We start from the raw sequence: 15,653 nt of genomic DNA, 5'->3' as shown, positions 1-15,653 counted from the left end.
GGGTCAGGGCAGCCACAGCCTCCCTGGGCAACCTGTGCCACTAGAGTAAAAGACTTTTTTCTCACATCTAAGCTAGACTTTCCCTCCTTCAGTTTGAATCCATTACCCCTTGCCCTGTCACTGCAGTTCCTAACACAGAGTCCCTCTCCAGTTCCTTGTAGCTCCTTCAGATAGTGAAAAGTTGCTCTGAGGTCTCCACACAACCTTCTCTTCTCCAGGCTGAACAGCCCCAGCTCCCTCAGCCTGTCCTCATAGTGGAGATGCTCCAGTTCTCTTCACAACTTGGTGGCCTCCTCTGGACTTTCTCCAACAGTTCCATGTCCTTCTTACGTTGAGGACACCAGAATTGGCATGCAGTATTCCAGGTGGGGTCTCAAGGCTCTGTTTTTATCCAGAAACCATCAATAACTTAAATCTTTACAGTGTGTGCCTTCTTCTTGTTGTTTTTAAATCTAAGGTAGTATGTCACCTGTGCAATGTGCCCCTGACTCAGGCTGCTCCAGCACAACAGCGGCAACACTCTTTAACTGGAGAAGGAACATATTGAGTGGCACTAGCAAATGAAAAGCTGCTGAATTCAAATCTAAAATTGAAATGCCAAGCTAACTGAAGAGCTGTAGACTAATGCCTCATTAGCATTCTTAAAAGATTCATTTTGGGTAAATTGGAATATTATTGTCAGTATCAGCTGTAAGACAGAGGTTTTCTAAATCTGCAGTTTGGTCTATCTATCAGGAAGTAAGTAGACCTGGATATTATTAAGAAATGATTCACTGACTTGGAGGAAGAAGGAAGGAATTCTTTCTAGACCAGGTCAGAAAGGGCCAAGGAGCAGTTAAGCATGGCAAGCAAAGAAAGGCACAGAATCCTGTTTAGAAGGCTTAACAAAAACATTAGAAAAAAACTTCAATTGATTTTTTTTTCCTTTTAAAATCCTGTAATCCCTAAATACTGTAATCATATTCCACACACATGACTACCAAAGTGCTATAGAAGCTCTAGATCCCTCACAATTTATTTTGGACCTTACAGCTTCCCCTTTTGAAGGGACAGAGGACCACGCTCAGTTTGCTTGAACAGACTTTTCTCCTGACAGCTTTTTTAAAAAGTAAATTAAGAAAAAAAAGGTGTAAAATAATTTTACAACATCACCTTTACGTTTGTGCAAAACAATAGAAAGTGCAGGTGGTTTATCAAGTGCAGATACTTTCATTAACCCAGCTCTAATCTAACAGAAACAGCCACATGAAGCAGTGTCACAGCCAACTGTTCTGAGCTCATCAGCATGAAGTCACTGTGATTTTGCATATTATGGGGAACAACCTTTACATGGCAACATAGATAAGTTTAATCCATTCCAACACTTCATCTTGAGAGACAGTTTGGCCACATGGACCATGCAACTGACCCTCTTCCTAGCTAAGGAGGGAGGGAGTAGTAAAAGGTCAGGCATCAACTCTAGGCAGTTCTTGATACTCCCAAGACCTAACCCTTCAAGGGTTAACATCCAAGACAGCAGAAATACATGAGATACTATTTCAAAATGCATGAATTCCAGAGATACGGTTACTACTTGTATCCGGTCACTTCTCCTGCTACTGCTGCTTTACCTTTCTGTGTAATTCTGCATTTGTATGACACTTACACAAAGGAATATCTCTGCTCAGGCAGAGTCTTCAGAACACCTCTGTGACACTGGCAGTACATTTTATAAGTCAAAATAGAGCCTGAATAATTAGACATAAGAGAAACTGGGGGAGGCAAGAAAAGAAAGGGAGAATAGAGTGTTCTTCACGTAGAAAGTGCCTGGCTGGGCAGCAGAAGAAGAAACATGAAATCAGAGAAAATCAAGTGCTGGGAGAATAAAGTGAAGCAAATCTGCAAATACAGACGGTGTGAGACTAGCAACAGCAGCACACAGCTCTTTTTCCATAAGGAGTAACAGCCTAAGGGATTGAGCTGTGGACCAGAACACAGAAAAACTAGGTTAATTTTTCAGCATGGTTGGTGAGCTTTCCTGTGGAAACACAGGACAAGCCTATTCCTCACCCTTTGTGCCTCAGCTTCCCCCACCTGCAGAAGTGGGTATGAGGACACTCATCTCATTTGTAAAGCTCACAAATGTCACACTGAAGACAAGACCTTGTCATTTCTTTCAAAGAGCAAAATTCCTAATTTGCGAAGGGATCTCACATAATCTTCGTGGCAGTGAATTATATTCTGTTCTGTAAAACCATTTCCTGCTCATCTTCTTGCCTGTAATCAGCCACTCTGATTTTCTCACCTTTCCACCTCACTGATCTAAAGCAAAAAAACTTTTTTAGAGGTCAAAACCAGAGATATGTTGCAATTCACGAGCTGAGTGTTTATAAACAAACACACAGAACAAAATAATTACAAACAAGCTGTTTTGGCTGTGATAAGAAAATAGGAAATTCAACTCTTCTGGCAAGACAGAGTGTATCTTAGCCAGAGGCAAGAAAAGAGGTCTCCTAGATCATGGTGCTGTAGTGATCCAACTTTCCTTCTCCCTCTCCTTCCTGTTTCTATCTTCTCTTCAAAGCAGCTAACAAACATAGAATCACAGAATTAAGGGATTGGAATGGATCCTACAGATCATCCAGTCCCAACCCCCTGCCCTGGGCAGGGACATCTCCTCACTAGACCAGGTTGCTCAAGGCTCATCCAGCCTGGCCTTGATGGTCCTCATGCCTCGGCTAGAAAACCTGCAATGGGTTCACTTTCTGTTGCAGAGTTACTCCTCATAACCAGCATATAGCACTGAACAAATCAGGACCAAAATGTTACTTCTCATGTCCTGATTAATTTGAATTCATTCACTTGACATAGCAACAGCAAATTCCCTACTCGTGGGAAGCCCAGCTTAACACCAACCTCACCAAACATCTTTGAGACAAAGCAAACGTGAAAACACAACATAAATTATTGATTTTTAACCAAGAAGTCCCATCTCATTTGCAGGGCTTCTGAACCAAGTTTGTAACTCACCCCAAACCACAAGCTGTACAGTGTATACAACCAAACTCACAGGATCATACTGCAAAGCAGCTTAGTTTTATTCGCTGGTATATAACTCACTGTATTACCTTAATTTATTGCTTATATTTTTCTTACCTCCCTATCTCTTGAAAAGATCAGCTCTTGAGCAGCTTGCTCTTGAACCTTCAGAAGGTGAGGCAGTAGGACTCACACTGAAATAAAACTGAATACTCTTGCTGAATACCAAAAGCCCTGAGCATGTCATGTTTACATACTGCTGCAGAGCCATCACTGATAAGCTGGGTTCAAGTGTAAAAATCCCTTTATATGGCTGTTTAAGTAGCTCTTTTATCGTAAGTAGCATAATCAACAGAACTACTTGTTATTTTGAACAGCATAAGAAACAAACACTGATTTCTTTCCAGTTCAGGACAAATTTCCCCAAACTTTATACATTGTGGTAACTTAGCAGGACCAATGCAGCAAACTCAGAACTTTTCACAGCAAAGTTTGGTTAAAGCTACTCAAAAGCCTAAGCTGTGAAAGAGTTCATGATAACACCTCTGCTCGTTTTGTACAGAAAGAACCAGATAATTAAGCAGCAAAATTATACTACACAGATTATATGATACACACAATCATTTACCAAGCTAGTTCTAAAATTGCTCCAGGCAGGCTCTTGCTGAAAACACACCCTCTGGGCCCTCTGAAACAAAGATAATGCCTTTTCTATGCACCCTCCTTAATTCTAGGCAAAAACCAATCATGCATTCAATTTCAGATTTTGATCATCTGAATAAAATTAAACTAACAGCATCAAGAAACTCAGACCCATCACTCTCGTTCTCCAACACAATACTAATATTCTAATAAGCACACATCTCTAACTGAGTCCCATTAACTTAACAAATTACTAATCTTTCTTTCCCCTTGTCTTCAACTTGCAGTTTATGACTTTGGAAGCACTCCATGACAACACAGGGAAAAACTGCAGGAATGTTTACCAGACAAGAGAAAACCTCTATATCTAATTTTGAAGTGTTCCACCTAGGGTGGCACAAAAGTGCCCACAGGTCATTTTTCTCATTTACACATGGGTAAAGGTCACTCTCAGTAATTTTACAAATCCAGCTGATGTGATATCAAGGCCCCTGTCTACTGTCTGTGCAAAATCATGTCAATCAGGTGTGCTGGTTTAGGCTGGGATAGAGTTAATTTTCTTCACAGTTGCTGCCCCTCACCCCATCCCACCATCAAGCAGGCTGGGTGTGCACAAGAATTTGGGAGGGGATAGAGCCAACACAGCTGACCCAAAGGGACATTCCATGCTGTATGGTGTCATGGTCAGTTATAAAGAGGGGGAAGAAGGAGGAAAGGGTGTTCAGAGTTAAGGTGTTTGCCTTGGTGAGTCATTGTGTTGCATGCAGTTGCTGCCCCTCACCCCATCCCACCATCAAGCAGGCTGGGTGTGCACAAGAATTTGGGAGGGGATAGAGCCAACACAGCTGACCCAAAGGGACATTCCATGCTGTATGGTGTCATGGTCAGTTATAAAGAGGGGGAAGAAGGAGGAAAGGGTGTTCAGAGTTAAGGTGTTTGCCTTGGTGAGTCATTGTGTTGCATGCTGGTGCCCTGCTTTCCTGGGCTGAACATGTTTACACATGGGTAAAGGTCACTCTCAGTAATTTTACAAATCCAGCTGATGTGATATCAAGGCCCCTGTCTACTGTCTGTGCAAAATCATGTCAATCAGGTGTGCTGGTTTAGGCTGGGATAGAGTTAATTTTCTTCACAGTTGCTGCCCCTCACCCCATCCCACCATCAAGCAGGCTGGGTGTGCACAAGAATTTGGGAGGGGATAGAGCCAACACAGCTGACCCAAAGGGACATTCCATGCTGTATGGTGTCATGGTCAGTTATAAAGAGGGGGAAGAAGGAGGAAAGGGTGTTCAGAGTTAAGGTGTTTGCCTTGGTGAGTCATTGTGTTGCATGCTGGTGCCCTGCTTTCCTGGGGATGGCTGAACATGTGCCTGCCCATAGGAAGTGGAGAGTGGATTCCATGTTTTGCTTGGCTTGCCCCTGTGACTTTTGCTTTACCTATTAAACTGTATTTATCTCAGCCCATGAGTTTTCTCACTTTTACCCTGCTAATTCTCTCCCTGTTGCCATCTGGGGTGAAACCATGACACCAAGGAAGGTAACCCAATTACTGGGAAAACGCTATTGTAAAGCCAATCTCAAAAAGAGAGATGCAGCAGGGCCCAAGGAACTATGGGTCACTGGGCTTCACCTCAGGTCAGGAAAAGTCTCAGAGAACAACCTTCTGGAACCAGTTCCAAGCACATGAAGGACAAGAATACAATCATGGACACTCAGTGAGGAATTTCACAAGCACATCATACCTGACCAGCCTCACTGACTTCTACAAGCTGACAACTGGCTACACAGATGAGGAAAGCAAAGCAGCTGTAGCACATCTTGACTTCAGTCAGGCTTTGGACATCATCTCCCATGGCATTCCCATTTGGAAGCTGAGAATATGGGGCTGAACAAATCAACTACTACGTAGGCTGAAGATGGGCTGAGCCACTGGGTCCAAAGGGCAGTGATGAATCCAAAGGAACCTTGAAAAATAGGAAGATGGAGCCAACAGGAACCTTCTGGCATTCAACAAGGAGAAGCCCAGAATTTTGTAGCAGTGAGGACACAGCTCTATGCATCAGGACAGACTGAGAAGCAACTGAAAAGGGCTCAAAAGGATTTGGGGTGATGGGGGACACCAGGATGAGTAAGAGCCAACACCATAACTCGCCCTGTGTGTACAGCAAACTCCACACCAGGCCACATTTGGAGGGCCATGGACAACACAGCCAAGGAAGTCACCCTCCCTCTCTGGTCAGCACTGGTGAGACCACATCTGGAACAGACTGTGGACAGCTGTAGGAACCCAGTTCAACAAGGACCTCGAGAAAGAAAAGAGGACCTGGCAGAGGACTACCAGATAGGTCAGGATCCACAAACACAGGACCCATGATAAGAAGCTGAGAGGACCTGGGTTCTGGTTTTGCAGACAAGAGGCTGAAGGGAGATGTACCAGCAGCTTACAACAATTTGAAAGACAGAAGGATGACACAGCCAAACTTTTCTTTGCAGTGCCAGACAACAGCACAAAGGGCAACACCCATCAGTTACATTTTGTGAGGTTCAGGTTGGACAACAGGAAGTATTTCCTCCACAGGAGAGCGTGGCACAGCACTAGAACACACTCCCTGAGAGCACAGATTCTTCATCCTCAGAGGTTTACAGAACTTGGCTACACTCAGCCATGGCTGGCCTGACCTGGTGACAGCCCCACCTCATTTGGGGTATGTGCTAGGTCACCTACAGAGGTTTCTTGCAACCAGCATTTGTGAAACAGACTTCAGTGAGGTCAGAATCCCTCCCAAATAACATTTATTTCAATGTATTTGAAATATTTTAAAGGGAAGCAGCATGCACTTCAGTCTGAGCATATTGCAGTACTTCATCAATCCAACTCCAACCAGAAACTGCCACTGCAATTGCTCTGGACTGAAATGTCTTGAGTTTGAATAACTTTACAAAGCAGCCGTAACTCTTCAGGGCCTAAATTTCAAGGTTTCACTATCAACTTTATATCAAAGTTCTCAAAACACAGTGTACCCTGAGAACACTGATCAGAGACTGTAACCTTCAAGTGATTTCACAGCCTTTCTCAACACACAACCTCTGCTGTTTCACTGTTTCTAATGGTTTATGGTTCTTCTGAGAGAAACTTTGCCCTTCCAAACTCAAAAACATCAATTAAAAGAAAAGGGAGAAGGAATGCTTGTGCTTTTAATCCCTTGCATTTAAAGTTTCCTCTAGCCAACCAGGGGAAGGGGATAGCTGGCATGGAAAACTCTGCAGTAGTCCAGAAATGGCTTTCAAGTGCAAATTCTGGACTTTCCAGAACTATATCATATCAGAGTGAGATGTGAAATATCTCCATTAACATCTGAATGTGTGACAGGAGGTAAGACTATTCTAGTAAGCAGCATGGAAGTAATGGATTTCCCCCCATTACCAGTCCATCTTAGTAGCAAAAAAGTGCCAAACCCCATGTTAAAATACATAATGAGGTAATGAGGATGGTGATACTCTCCAGCCTTCCAGCCCTCTAAGTATTTTAATCCATATGCTTCAGCTAAAGATAGATACTGCATTTTGGAGAAGTTTATCTGAAATAATTGAAACTAGAGAAGGGCAGAATGGAAAGAAGAAAGGAGAGAGAGTGATTCAGGCAGACAAAGCTGTGCTGGGCTGTGATTAATGTCAGTTTACACTAAAGACAACAAATTTAGTGCATAAATAACAAGCACCAAACCCACCGAGTTGTATCCTATAAATAACAAGATTCAGCAGGGCCTGTCCAAATCACTAAGTGATTGAGGCCCTTGGCCAAACTAAACAACAAATTAGGTTTTGACTAACTAATTTTGGTTTTGGATGAAATGTCAAGTAACAGATACAATTACTGAGTTCTAGTTTTTGTTTCCAAACAAAGGCGAAGTATACTTAAACTTTCGATTCCTTCCAAGGCTATTCAGATAAGAAATTGGCTGAAATTGGTGTGATTTTGCAAACGATTTTTTCCCCCTATAATCTTCTTCCCTTTTCTCAAGCTCTAATAAGTGCTGCACTCAGAGCTCAGCTGTGCTGAAATCAGTAGAACTGTTCATGGAGTCAGGCAAGACCAAAATTCCCATTCAGGCAACTAACATCCCACTCTCATGGGATATCACAGAAGCCCCATGGAATGCCTTATCTCCTCTTTTCCCTTGAGGAGCCAGAGTCTAAAAAGCATCCTCACCCCCCACATCGTGCAGAACAGGTACTTACTGCGCAGAATTGAAGTAGGAGGTGACATCAGGATCAGGCACACCTGCCACAGCAAAGTTACTGCTCCCAGTGTCAACCAGAATGTTCAACTGCCAAAAGAGAAGAAAGAAGAGGTGATTTACATATCCAAATAAACAAACAAAATTATTAACGGTTTTGCCTAAACCACCTTCAGTTTTAAAATGATGATGAAGATTGCCCTGAAAAAGAAATCTAGTGTCAGTTTTGGGAAAGGTATGCTGCTGCAGCCCCTTCAAAACAGCTGATCATGCTGAAGTGCTTTAAAATAGTCATGTTCCTGGAAGGGGGAACACCTGCCAAGCCCATATTCACACCGCAGATGAATTCCTGATCATCTCAAATTTCTTTTTGGCCCAATCCATGTGTCTCAGCAACCTGGCCTGTTCAGGACACAGGCTGAATTGAGTACAGTTTCAAGCACTGTTTGCCTTAGAGCTTATAGAGATTTCAAGGTAGGGGCTGAGTGCAGGTCAATAAGCAGAAGCACAAAGCTGCCTGGTGGCTTGGAAAACACAGGAATGATGCCCAGTTTGTCCTGAGCAGCAGGACCCACCACAACCTTCACCACCTTTAAATAGGATGGCAGATTTATAAACACTGTGAAAAGCATTGATTGAGAGGTGTCCCAAGAGTGGGCCACTTGTTTGGTTAATTGGGAAGGTGATTTAGGCCAAAAATTGCCCAACAAAACCACATAGACAGAACAAGACACCTCCTTTCCCCATTTGGCTCAGGTAACCAGGCTGGTTTACCACAGCTGCACGATGGCTTGGGCTAACACAAAGCTGATGGTAAAAGCAGCTGGATGCAGGATCACTTCTTTCACTGAGACCAAGAAACGACATTAAACGTAGTGCACTTAAAGTTTAAGTCAGTTAGAGACTCTACTGCTGCCAAAAGCAACGGTCACACTTCTTCCCTGCTCTTGGCTGCATGTTTCCTAGGGTTTCTTGGCATAAGCACTCATACCCATGGGGTTGTGAGGCAAATCAGATCAGGTTCCTCACCTGCAGTTACAAAAAGAGAATAGCAACCTGCCTTATCAGACAACTAAACAAAAATAGATGGTAGGAGCAGATGTAGATAAGGTTGATCACCTCCTTTGGAGACAGTGTGGTCTCAGATTGGCTTAAAACAATTGTAAAATGATGCCCTAGGCAGTAGGGAACACCTGCTTCCCAGAAAAAATACCTAGGAATTCAGAATTTTCCTGCAGGAGGGAGTGAGAAATGAAGACCTGGTTGCCTGTGGTTTAAAGCCAGCTTGAACCAGACACTGTGGTAGTCCTCATCACTCCTTGAGATGTGAGGCAGCTACAGATCTAGCGTGGAAAGGGGACGTGGGAAGGATAAGAGATAACGATTGGGAACACAAGTTTAGTCTTGACAAAGGAAGCAAAGAAACAGGGCTGAGCTCAGAAAGGTGAGTAAAGACAAAGGAGGATAAAGCATTTGGATCAGACATGCTGAATTGTTCATTCATGCTGAATGAATTCGAGGAAGAACTTCTTTACTGTGCAAGTCAGTGCAGTGGAACAGATTGTCCAAAGAGGTTCTTCCTCACTAGAGATATTCAAGAACTGTCTGAATACAATCCTGAGCCATATGCTCTAGGATGGCCCTGCTGGAGTGAGGAGGTTGGACCAGATGACCCACTGTGATCCCTTCCAACCCAACTGATTCTGTGATTCTGTGAATCCTTCTTTATTAAGCATAAACAAAAAAAGTGTGAGTTGATGTTCAAAAACATCTTCGGTTTGCTTATGGAAGGGGGGGAGGAGATGCTTATCCATGTTGCACCAACTTAATGTAATATGGGACTGAGGAGGTCTGAAATTAAAACACAAACACAAAACCAACTAGGAATCTCTACTGAACTGCACACACAGCCTGTGTGTGTCATTGGTATTCCCAGCCCTAATCAAGCAAAAATTTTAAGTCTAAAAAGAAACAAACCTGCAATCTTAGTCAAGTGCCTCACTGAATCCCAGATTTTAGATTAAGCAAAGACAATACATTAAAATTTATTTTGCAACCACACGAGCTAGACACAGGCATTGAAAAATAAAAGGACATCTCCAAGTTCACCTGGCTCCAGGAGCTGAGACTTTAAAAGAAAATAAGAACCCCTGAGGCATGGCTTGCAATAAAATCCAAAGTTTGCTACATGCTTTATTTCAATGATATCAAAAGCCTAACATTTTTTCAACTAGCTAACAAAGTAAGAACTATTTATTTCCCCCCTCCCCTCTCTGGGACAGAAATCATATTAAAAATAAATAACAAAGAGCAGCTACAATGTGTGCATCTATCAGGACCGACAAAATTTGCCTCAAAGGGATGCTGCAGGGCTTAAATTAATTAGCCTTTCCCAGGCAGTTTGTGATGCTTGAGTAATGGGCACTATACATCAGCTGCATAAATACATGTAGGTGTTGCCCTAGCATCAGTAATATGCATGACACCATACACGGAGGAGGACTTGGGGAAAAAAAAAAACCACCCCAAACAAAAACCCAATCACTAAATATGACACGTATGAAAGATATTTTACCCCCACACCTTAAATACAATGTTATCATCAACAAATCACTGAAGCAAAGGGCAGATTTACTACCCACAGTACAGAGCAAATCAACGTTTCCAAAAGAAAATAGATATTCCAGAAGAAAAAAGGGGGAGAATACAAAGCTAGCTAACCATGCAAGCACCAGCCCACTCGGACACAGCAGCATTCACATGACAGATCACTATTGAGGTTGACATTCTCTATCCCCTTGTTTGTGCATAACGAGATGCAGGCAGCCAGGGCAGACACTGATTTATTGTAGTCCTCACAATAGTGCCAGTGATTAGCAGCTCATTTTGGGGTGGGTATAACTTACTGAGTTCTTTTTCTCTCCTGGCTACCCTTTGGGTCTGAATTTTCTTTAGTGCCTTCACATCTCATTAAGAACCACTTTCATGTTGTCACCACTGGAGTCTGCTTTATTCTGTACTGCCTGGTGGCTGGTTTAACGGTGCTGCTGGGGGAGCTTCAGGTGGGCTCTGGTGAGTCACAAGGTGGCAAAAGAAGGTGCCATGGGTCAGGGCTGCCCATCCTGCCCTGTCTCAATCAACCACTGAGAGCAGCCCTGCCAGGAAGGGCTTGGGGGTGCTGGTGGAGGAGAGGCTGGACGTGAGCTGGCAGTGTGTGCTGGCAGCCCAGCACCCAACTGTGTCCTGGGCTGCACCCAAAGCAGTGTGGGCAGCAGGTGAGGGAGGGGATTCTACTTCTCTACTCTGCTCTGGTGAGACCCACCTGAAGTGCTACATCCAGCCCTGGGGTCCCCAACAGAAAAAGGATATGGACTTGCTGGAGCGAGTCCAGAGGAGACCACCAAGATGATTACAGTGAGGGAGCACCTAGGCTATGAGCAAAAGCTGAGAGAACTGGGTTTGTTCAGCCTGGAAAAGAGAAAACTTCAGGGTGACCTAATTGCAGCCCTCCAGTACCTGAAGGAGCCTACAAGAAAGATGGAGAGGGACTATTTAAAATAGCATGGAGTGAGAGGACAAGGGGGAATGGCTTCACACTGAAAGAGAGCAGGTTTAGATTAGATAGTAAGAAAAATTCTTCACTGTGAGGGTGCTGAGGCACTGGCACAGGTTGCCCAGAGAAGTTGTGGATGCCCCATCTCTGGCAGTGTTCAAAGCCAGGCTGGATGGAGCTCTGAGCAACCTGGTCTAGTAGGTGTTCCTGCCCTCTCCCAACAGATGAAGGCAGACACATGGTGTGCTCATTCCCCAGCCACTGCACTTTGCTGCCCAGCTTACTAATGAAAACTGAAATCCACGGCACCTCCACTGGATTTCCTGAGCAATCTGCTGTGACAGCCGCAGAGTGGCTGTTCCTCTCTGTGCCTTTACCTTCCTCCCACAGGGACAGAAGACCCTGATGGAGAGGCAGAGTCAGCAGCAGTGGTAGTGTCCTCCTCAGCTGCCCCAGATACAGTAAATCAGAGCTCTTGTGGGCAGGTGGAACAGCTTCCTTGGGTTTATTAGGGCCACCTCAAGTGAATCACTTCCCGTCACCCAGAGCTGATTATTTAGGGATCACCCTGTTTTGTCAGAGATTGTCAGATGAAGTCAGGTTTTGTGAAGGCCAAGGCTGGAGAGACACAACTGATCGAGGATATGAAGGAAAAGCTGCCCAAACACTGCTAACATCATATGTCCAGCATTAAACCCAATGAAAAACTACTTACTTTGGCCTTTGGAGGCACAGGAGAAAAGCATTGGATTTTTTTTTTATTTGTTTATGTGGTTTCCAAGTTCAATTTCAGACCTACATAGCAGAAGCTGAGAACAAATGCAATAGGTTGTTTTTTTCCCCCCTGAAGGTCACCTTTAGCACAGCTGTGGGACATAAAATCTGCACCTAGTAAAGTACCTGGAGATTATTTTGCTGGATGCATTTCCTATATGGAAATAGTGTTGTTATTATTAATAGGAGGTTCATAAAGATCCCTATTATAGAGCAAGCAAGACAGGAATATCCACCTCTGCCATGACAAACTTACAGAGGGAATCTGTCACTCCATCTATATCCCATTAAGTTGTGGTTATAAAAAGAAACAAATCCAAACCTGTTTACTGAAAGTCACGAACACTGAAAGCAGAAGCCTCTTAGGTCATGCATTCTACATTTTCTCTACTCTGAAGGGGCAGAGACACTAAAAAAACACCCCAGTTGTAATGATTTATTTCAACTGGAAGTCAAACACATTGTCAATACTTCAAGGATCCCCTAAACTTTCCAGTGTTTGATTTAGTGCCAGCATCAAATAGCACTTACTGGATGCTATTCTGCTTCAATAATTTAACTCACCACTACGTCTTTAATATTTTTTCAGCCTTCCATTGTGGAATATTGTTGCATTTTGCTATCAGAAAACAAAATTTGCCTATTGATGTGTCATATTTTTTCATTCAGCAAAGCTCTGGCTGTCTGTGGTTCAGGCACCTGCCCTATCTGATACAGCAAGTGGCGTCAATGTGAGACGTCAACACCAGCCTGGGCATTATGTATGCCTCATTTAACTCCCTGGTGAACAACAATTTGCAGCTATCCACCATGCATTCACAAAGTGATTTCCTCCACATTTTCAAGGAAAAGTGATAAAATATAGCAATCATTCAATTTTTGTTGCAGAGAGATTGCTTGCATCCTCTGACAGACCTCACCTCTGTTCTGATACTCACCCTACTCTGACTTTATAGAAGTTTCTCTTCCCTGTTTTATAGTTTAGGTTGGAAGGTTTTGGTAACTTTCAGAAAAATATACAAAACAAATCCCACAGGCTACAAGCGAAAAAACACATTTCTTTGAAGCAGCTCTCTGTGTGACTTAGCATACACAGATTTTTCCAGCTGTGGAATCCTAGGGCTTGCATACAAACCTGTCATGCTGTTGCTTTTGATGTGATTCCTTGGGTAACCCACACTGAGATAATCTTCATCCCCACTAAAGGACTTGCCCATGGAAAAATCTACTGCAGCTTTTTTTTCCAAGTTAATGGGTCTGATCGTTTTAGGTCAAGCAATAAAGTTTCATCTCTGGACAGACTACAGTTTCTACAACTACCTGAAAGAAGGTTGTAGCCAGGTTGGTGTTAGTCTCTTCTCCCCTGTAGCAAGTGACAGGATGAAAGGAAATGGCCTCAAGTTGCACCAGAGGAGGTTTAGATTGCATATGAGGAAATATTTTTCCTCAGAAAGGTTTGTGAAGCACTGGACCAGACTTCCAGGGAAGTGGTGAAGTCACCATCCCTGGAAATGTTCAAAAAACACATGGATATGGCATTTGAGGATATAGTTTAGTGGTGAACATGATGGTGGTGCTGGGTTGACAGTTGGACTTCATGATCTTAAAGGTCTTTTCCAATCTTAACGATTCTATGATAAGAAACCAGACTGCAAAAATATATTTGGCTCCTTCAGCTGAAGCATGGGGAGGGGAGAGGGGGAGGAAGGAAGAAGATTTACACAGATAGGGCCATAAATACAACAATCCATCTCATTCAGCCTTACATCTACCCTAGGGTTCAGACAAAACCTTAATGATAGACAACTGGTAGTTTCAACTGCACAAGTCAGCAGAAGCTGTCTCTGCAAGAATTCATAGCATCAGAGAATAGTTTGGGTTGGAAGGGACCACAAAGATCACCTAGGTCTAAAGCCTTGCCATGGGCAGGGACACCCTTCCCTAGAACAGGTTGCTCGGAGCCCCATCCAGCCTGGCCTCGAGCTCCTGCAGGGATGGAGCAGCCACAACTTCTCTGGGCAACCTGTGCCAGTGCCTCACAACTCTCTCAGTAAAGAATTCCTTCCTAATATCCAATCTAAACCTACTCGTTTTTAATGATGACATCTCTTTTCATGAACAAAACTATAAGCCATCATACCTTCCCTGGGATTTTAGCTTGACCCAAGGGCACCCCTTTCTTTTCCCTTCTTTCCTGTTCCCAGTAAAGAGAGCAACCATTCCACACTAGTAACATTGACATGCTATTCAAAATCTTTTCCTGCTGTGCTTTCATGATTTCTCCCAAAGCACACACTGAAAATAGGGTTTATAATCCTACTCTGCTTGATGGAGATTGCCACACAGTGAACTGTCACAGAGTAAGTAGTTTTTTTGTCCCCATCTAGACACCAGAAATAGGAGACATCCCATTACCAGCTCAGGAGCTGTTACAACCCATCACAATGTAGATATCCACTCCATCTAACCCCTGAGCTTGTACCACCTCTTAACTCCTCTTTCTTATTTTGTCCCACACATAAGAAACCCTCCAGAAAATAATTTGCTAGACAGTGCTTAAAAAGAGGTGCAAAGAAGTGCTATGTTTCTTGTTAGGGATTAGCAGCTAGAAATCATTTGGGTAACAGCTCTTCGTTTCCAAGCTGGTTAATAGATAGGAAAATTAGTTGCCAATTTAAATCCTGCCTCATTTAACACGACGATTCCTAATTACATTATCGGCCCATCTGGCAAGAATTGCTTATAACCATCACACAGAAAAGAAAACACACTAGCAACTATATGCTGTGTTTGCCCACAGTTATTACGTGTTATCATTGGCACTGACTGTCAGTCAGGTTATTTCAGCAATTTGTTTCTACAAATTAGTAAGATTACAATATACAGTGGCTTTTAAAGCATAGAGATACTGTATGTTTTTCCCCCACGTATTACTTGGAATTAGCATTTACAACCTACTTTCTAATAAAAAAAATATCAGAAGGCTAGACTTTAATATAGATTCTTCATCTGTTCCTCTTCAGATGCAGAAATAAAATCAATGTAAAAGATGAGTTAGAGGAATCTTTGGAAGCATTTTGAGCTGTAGAGGCCTGCAAAATCAGACAAACTTAAAAAGCCTCCACAATGACACATTTCTACTTGCAGAATGATAGGTACTTTGCTGAACACATAAGACTGAAAACAAAAAAAGGCTAAGTTTGCTGGACTGGCATACTGCCCATGAACACCAGGGCAGGGACAGGACTCTCCATTTGTCATTGCTCATAAGTGATCCCTGGACCAGAGCAGCCCAAGTAGCACTTCACAGAATGGTTGAGGTTGGAAGAAAGCTCTGGAGGTCTTCTGGTCTAATTCAAATGCCCAAACAGGGTCAGCTAGAGCAGGATGCCCAGGACCATGTCCAGACAGGTTTTGAATGTCTCCAA

The 15,653-nt window shown here is 43.2% G+C and overlaps 1 protein-coding gene across 1 annotated transcript in view; it reads right to left on the bottom strand.

Moving 5' to 3' along the window:
• Positions 1–7,988, bottom strand: part of BACE2 (beta-site APP-cleaving enzyme 2) — a gene marked incomplete at its 5' end in the record, with an annotated part of 25,829 nt that extends 17,841 nt beyond the window's left edge. The window contains one exon of the mRNA XM_009075355.1: positions 7,900–7,988. Within this exon, the coding sequence (XP_009073603.1) occupies positions 7,900–7,988 (89 nt within the window). The remainder of the gene's footprint in view (positions 1–7,899) is intronic.
• Positions 7,989–15,653: the final 7,665 nt, after the last annotated feature.

This window comes from Acanthisitta chloris, unplaced genomic scaffold, assembly GCF_000695815.1.
Source record: "Acanthisitta chloris isolate BGI_N310 unplaced genomic scaffold, ASM69581v1 scaffold16615, whole genome shotgun sequence".
In the NCBI taxonomy this organism is placed as follows: domain Eukaryota; kingdom Metazoa; phylum Chordata; class Aves; order Passeriformes; family Acanthisittidae; genus Acanthisitta; species Acanthisitta chloris.
The sequence above is the reverse complement of the archived record's forward strand: the minus strand, read 5'-3'. Positions and strand labels throughout refer to the sequence as shown.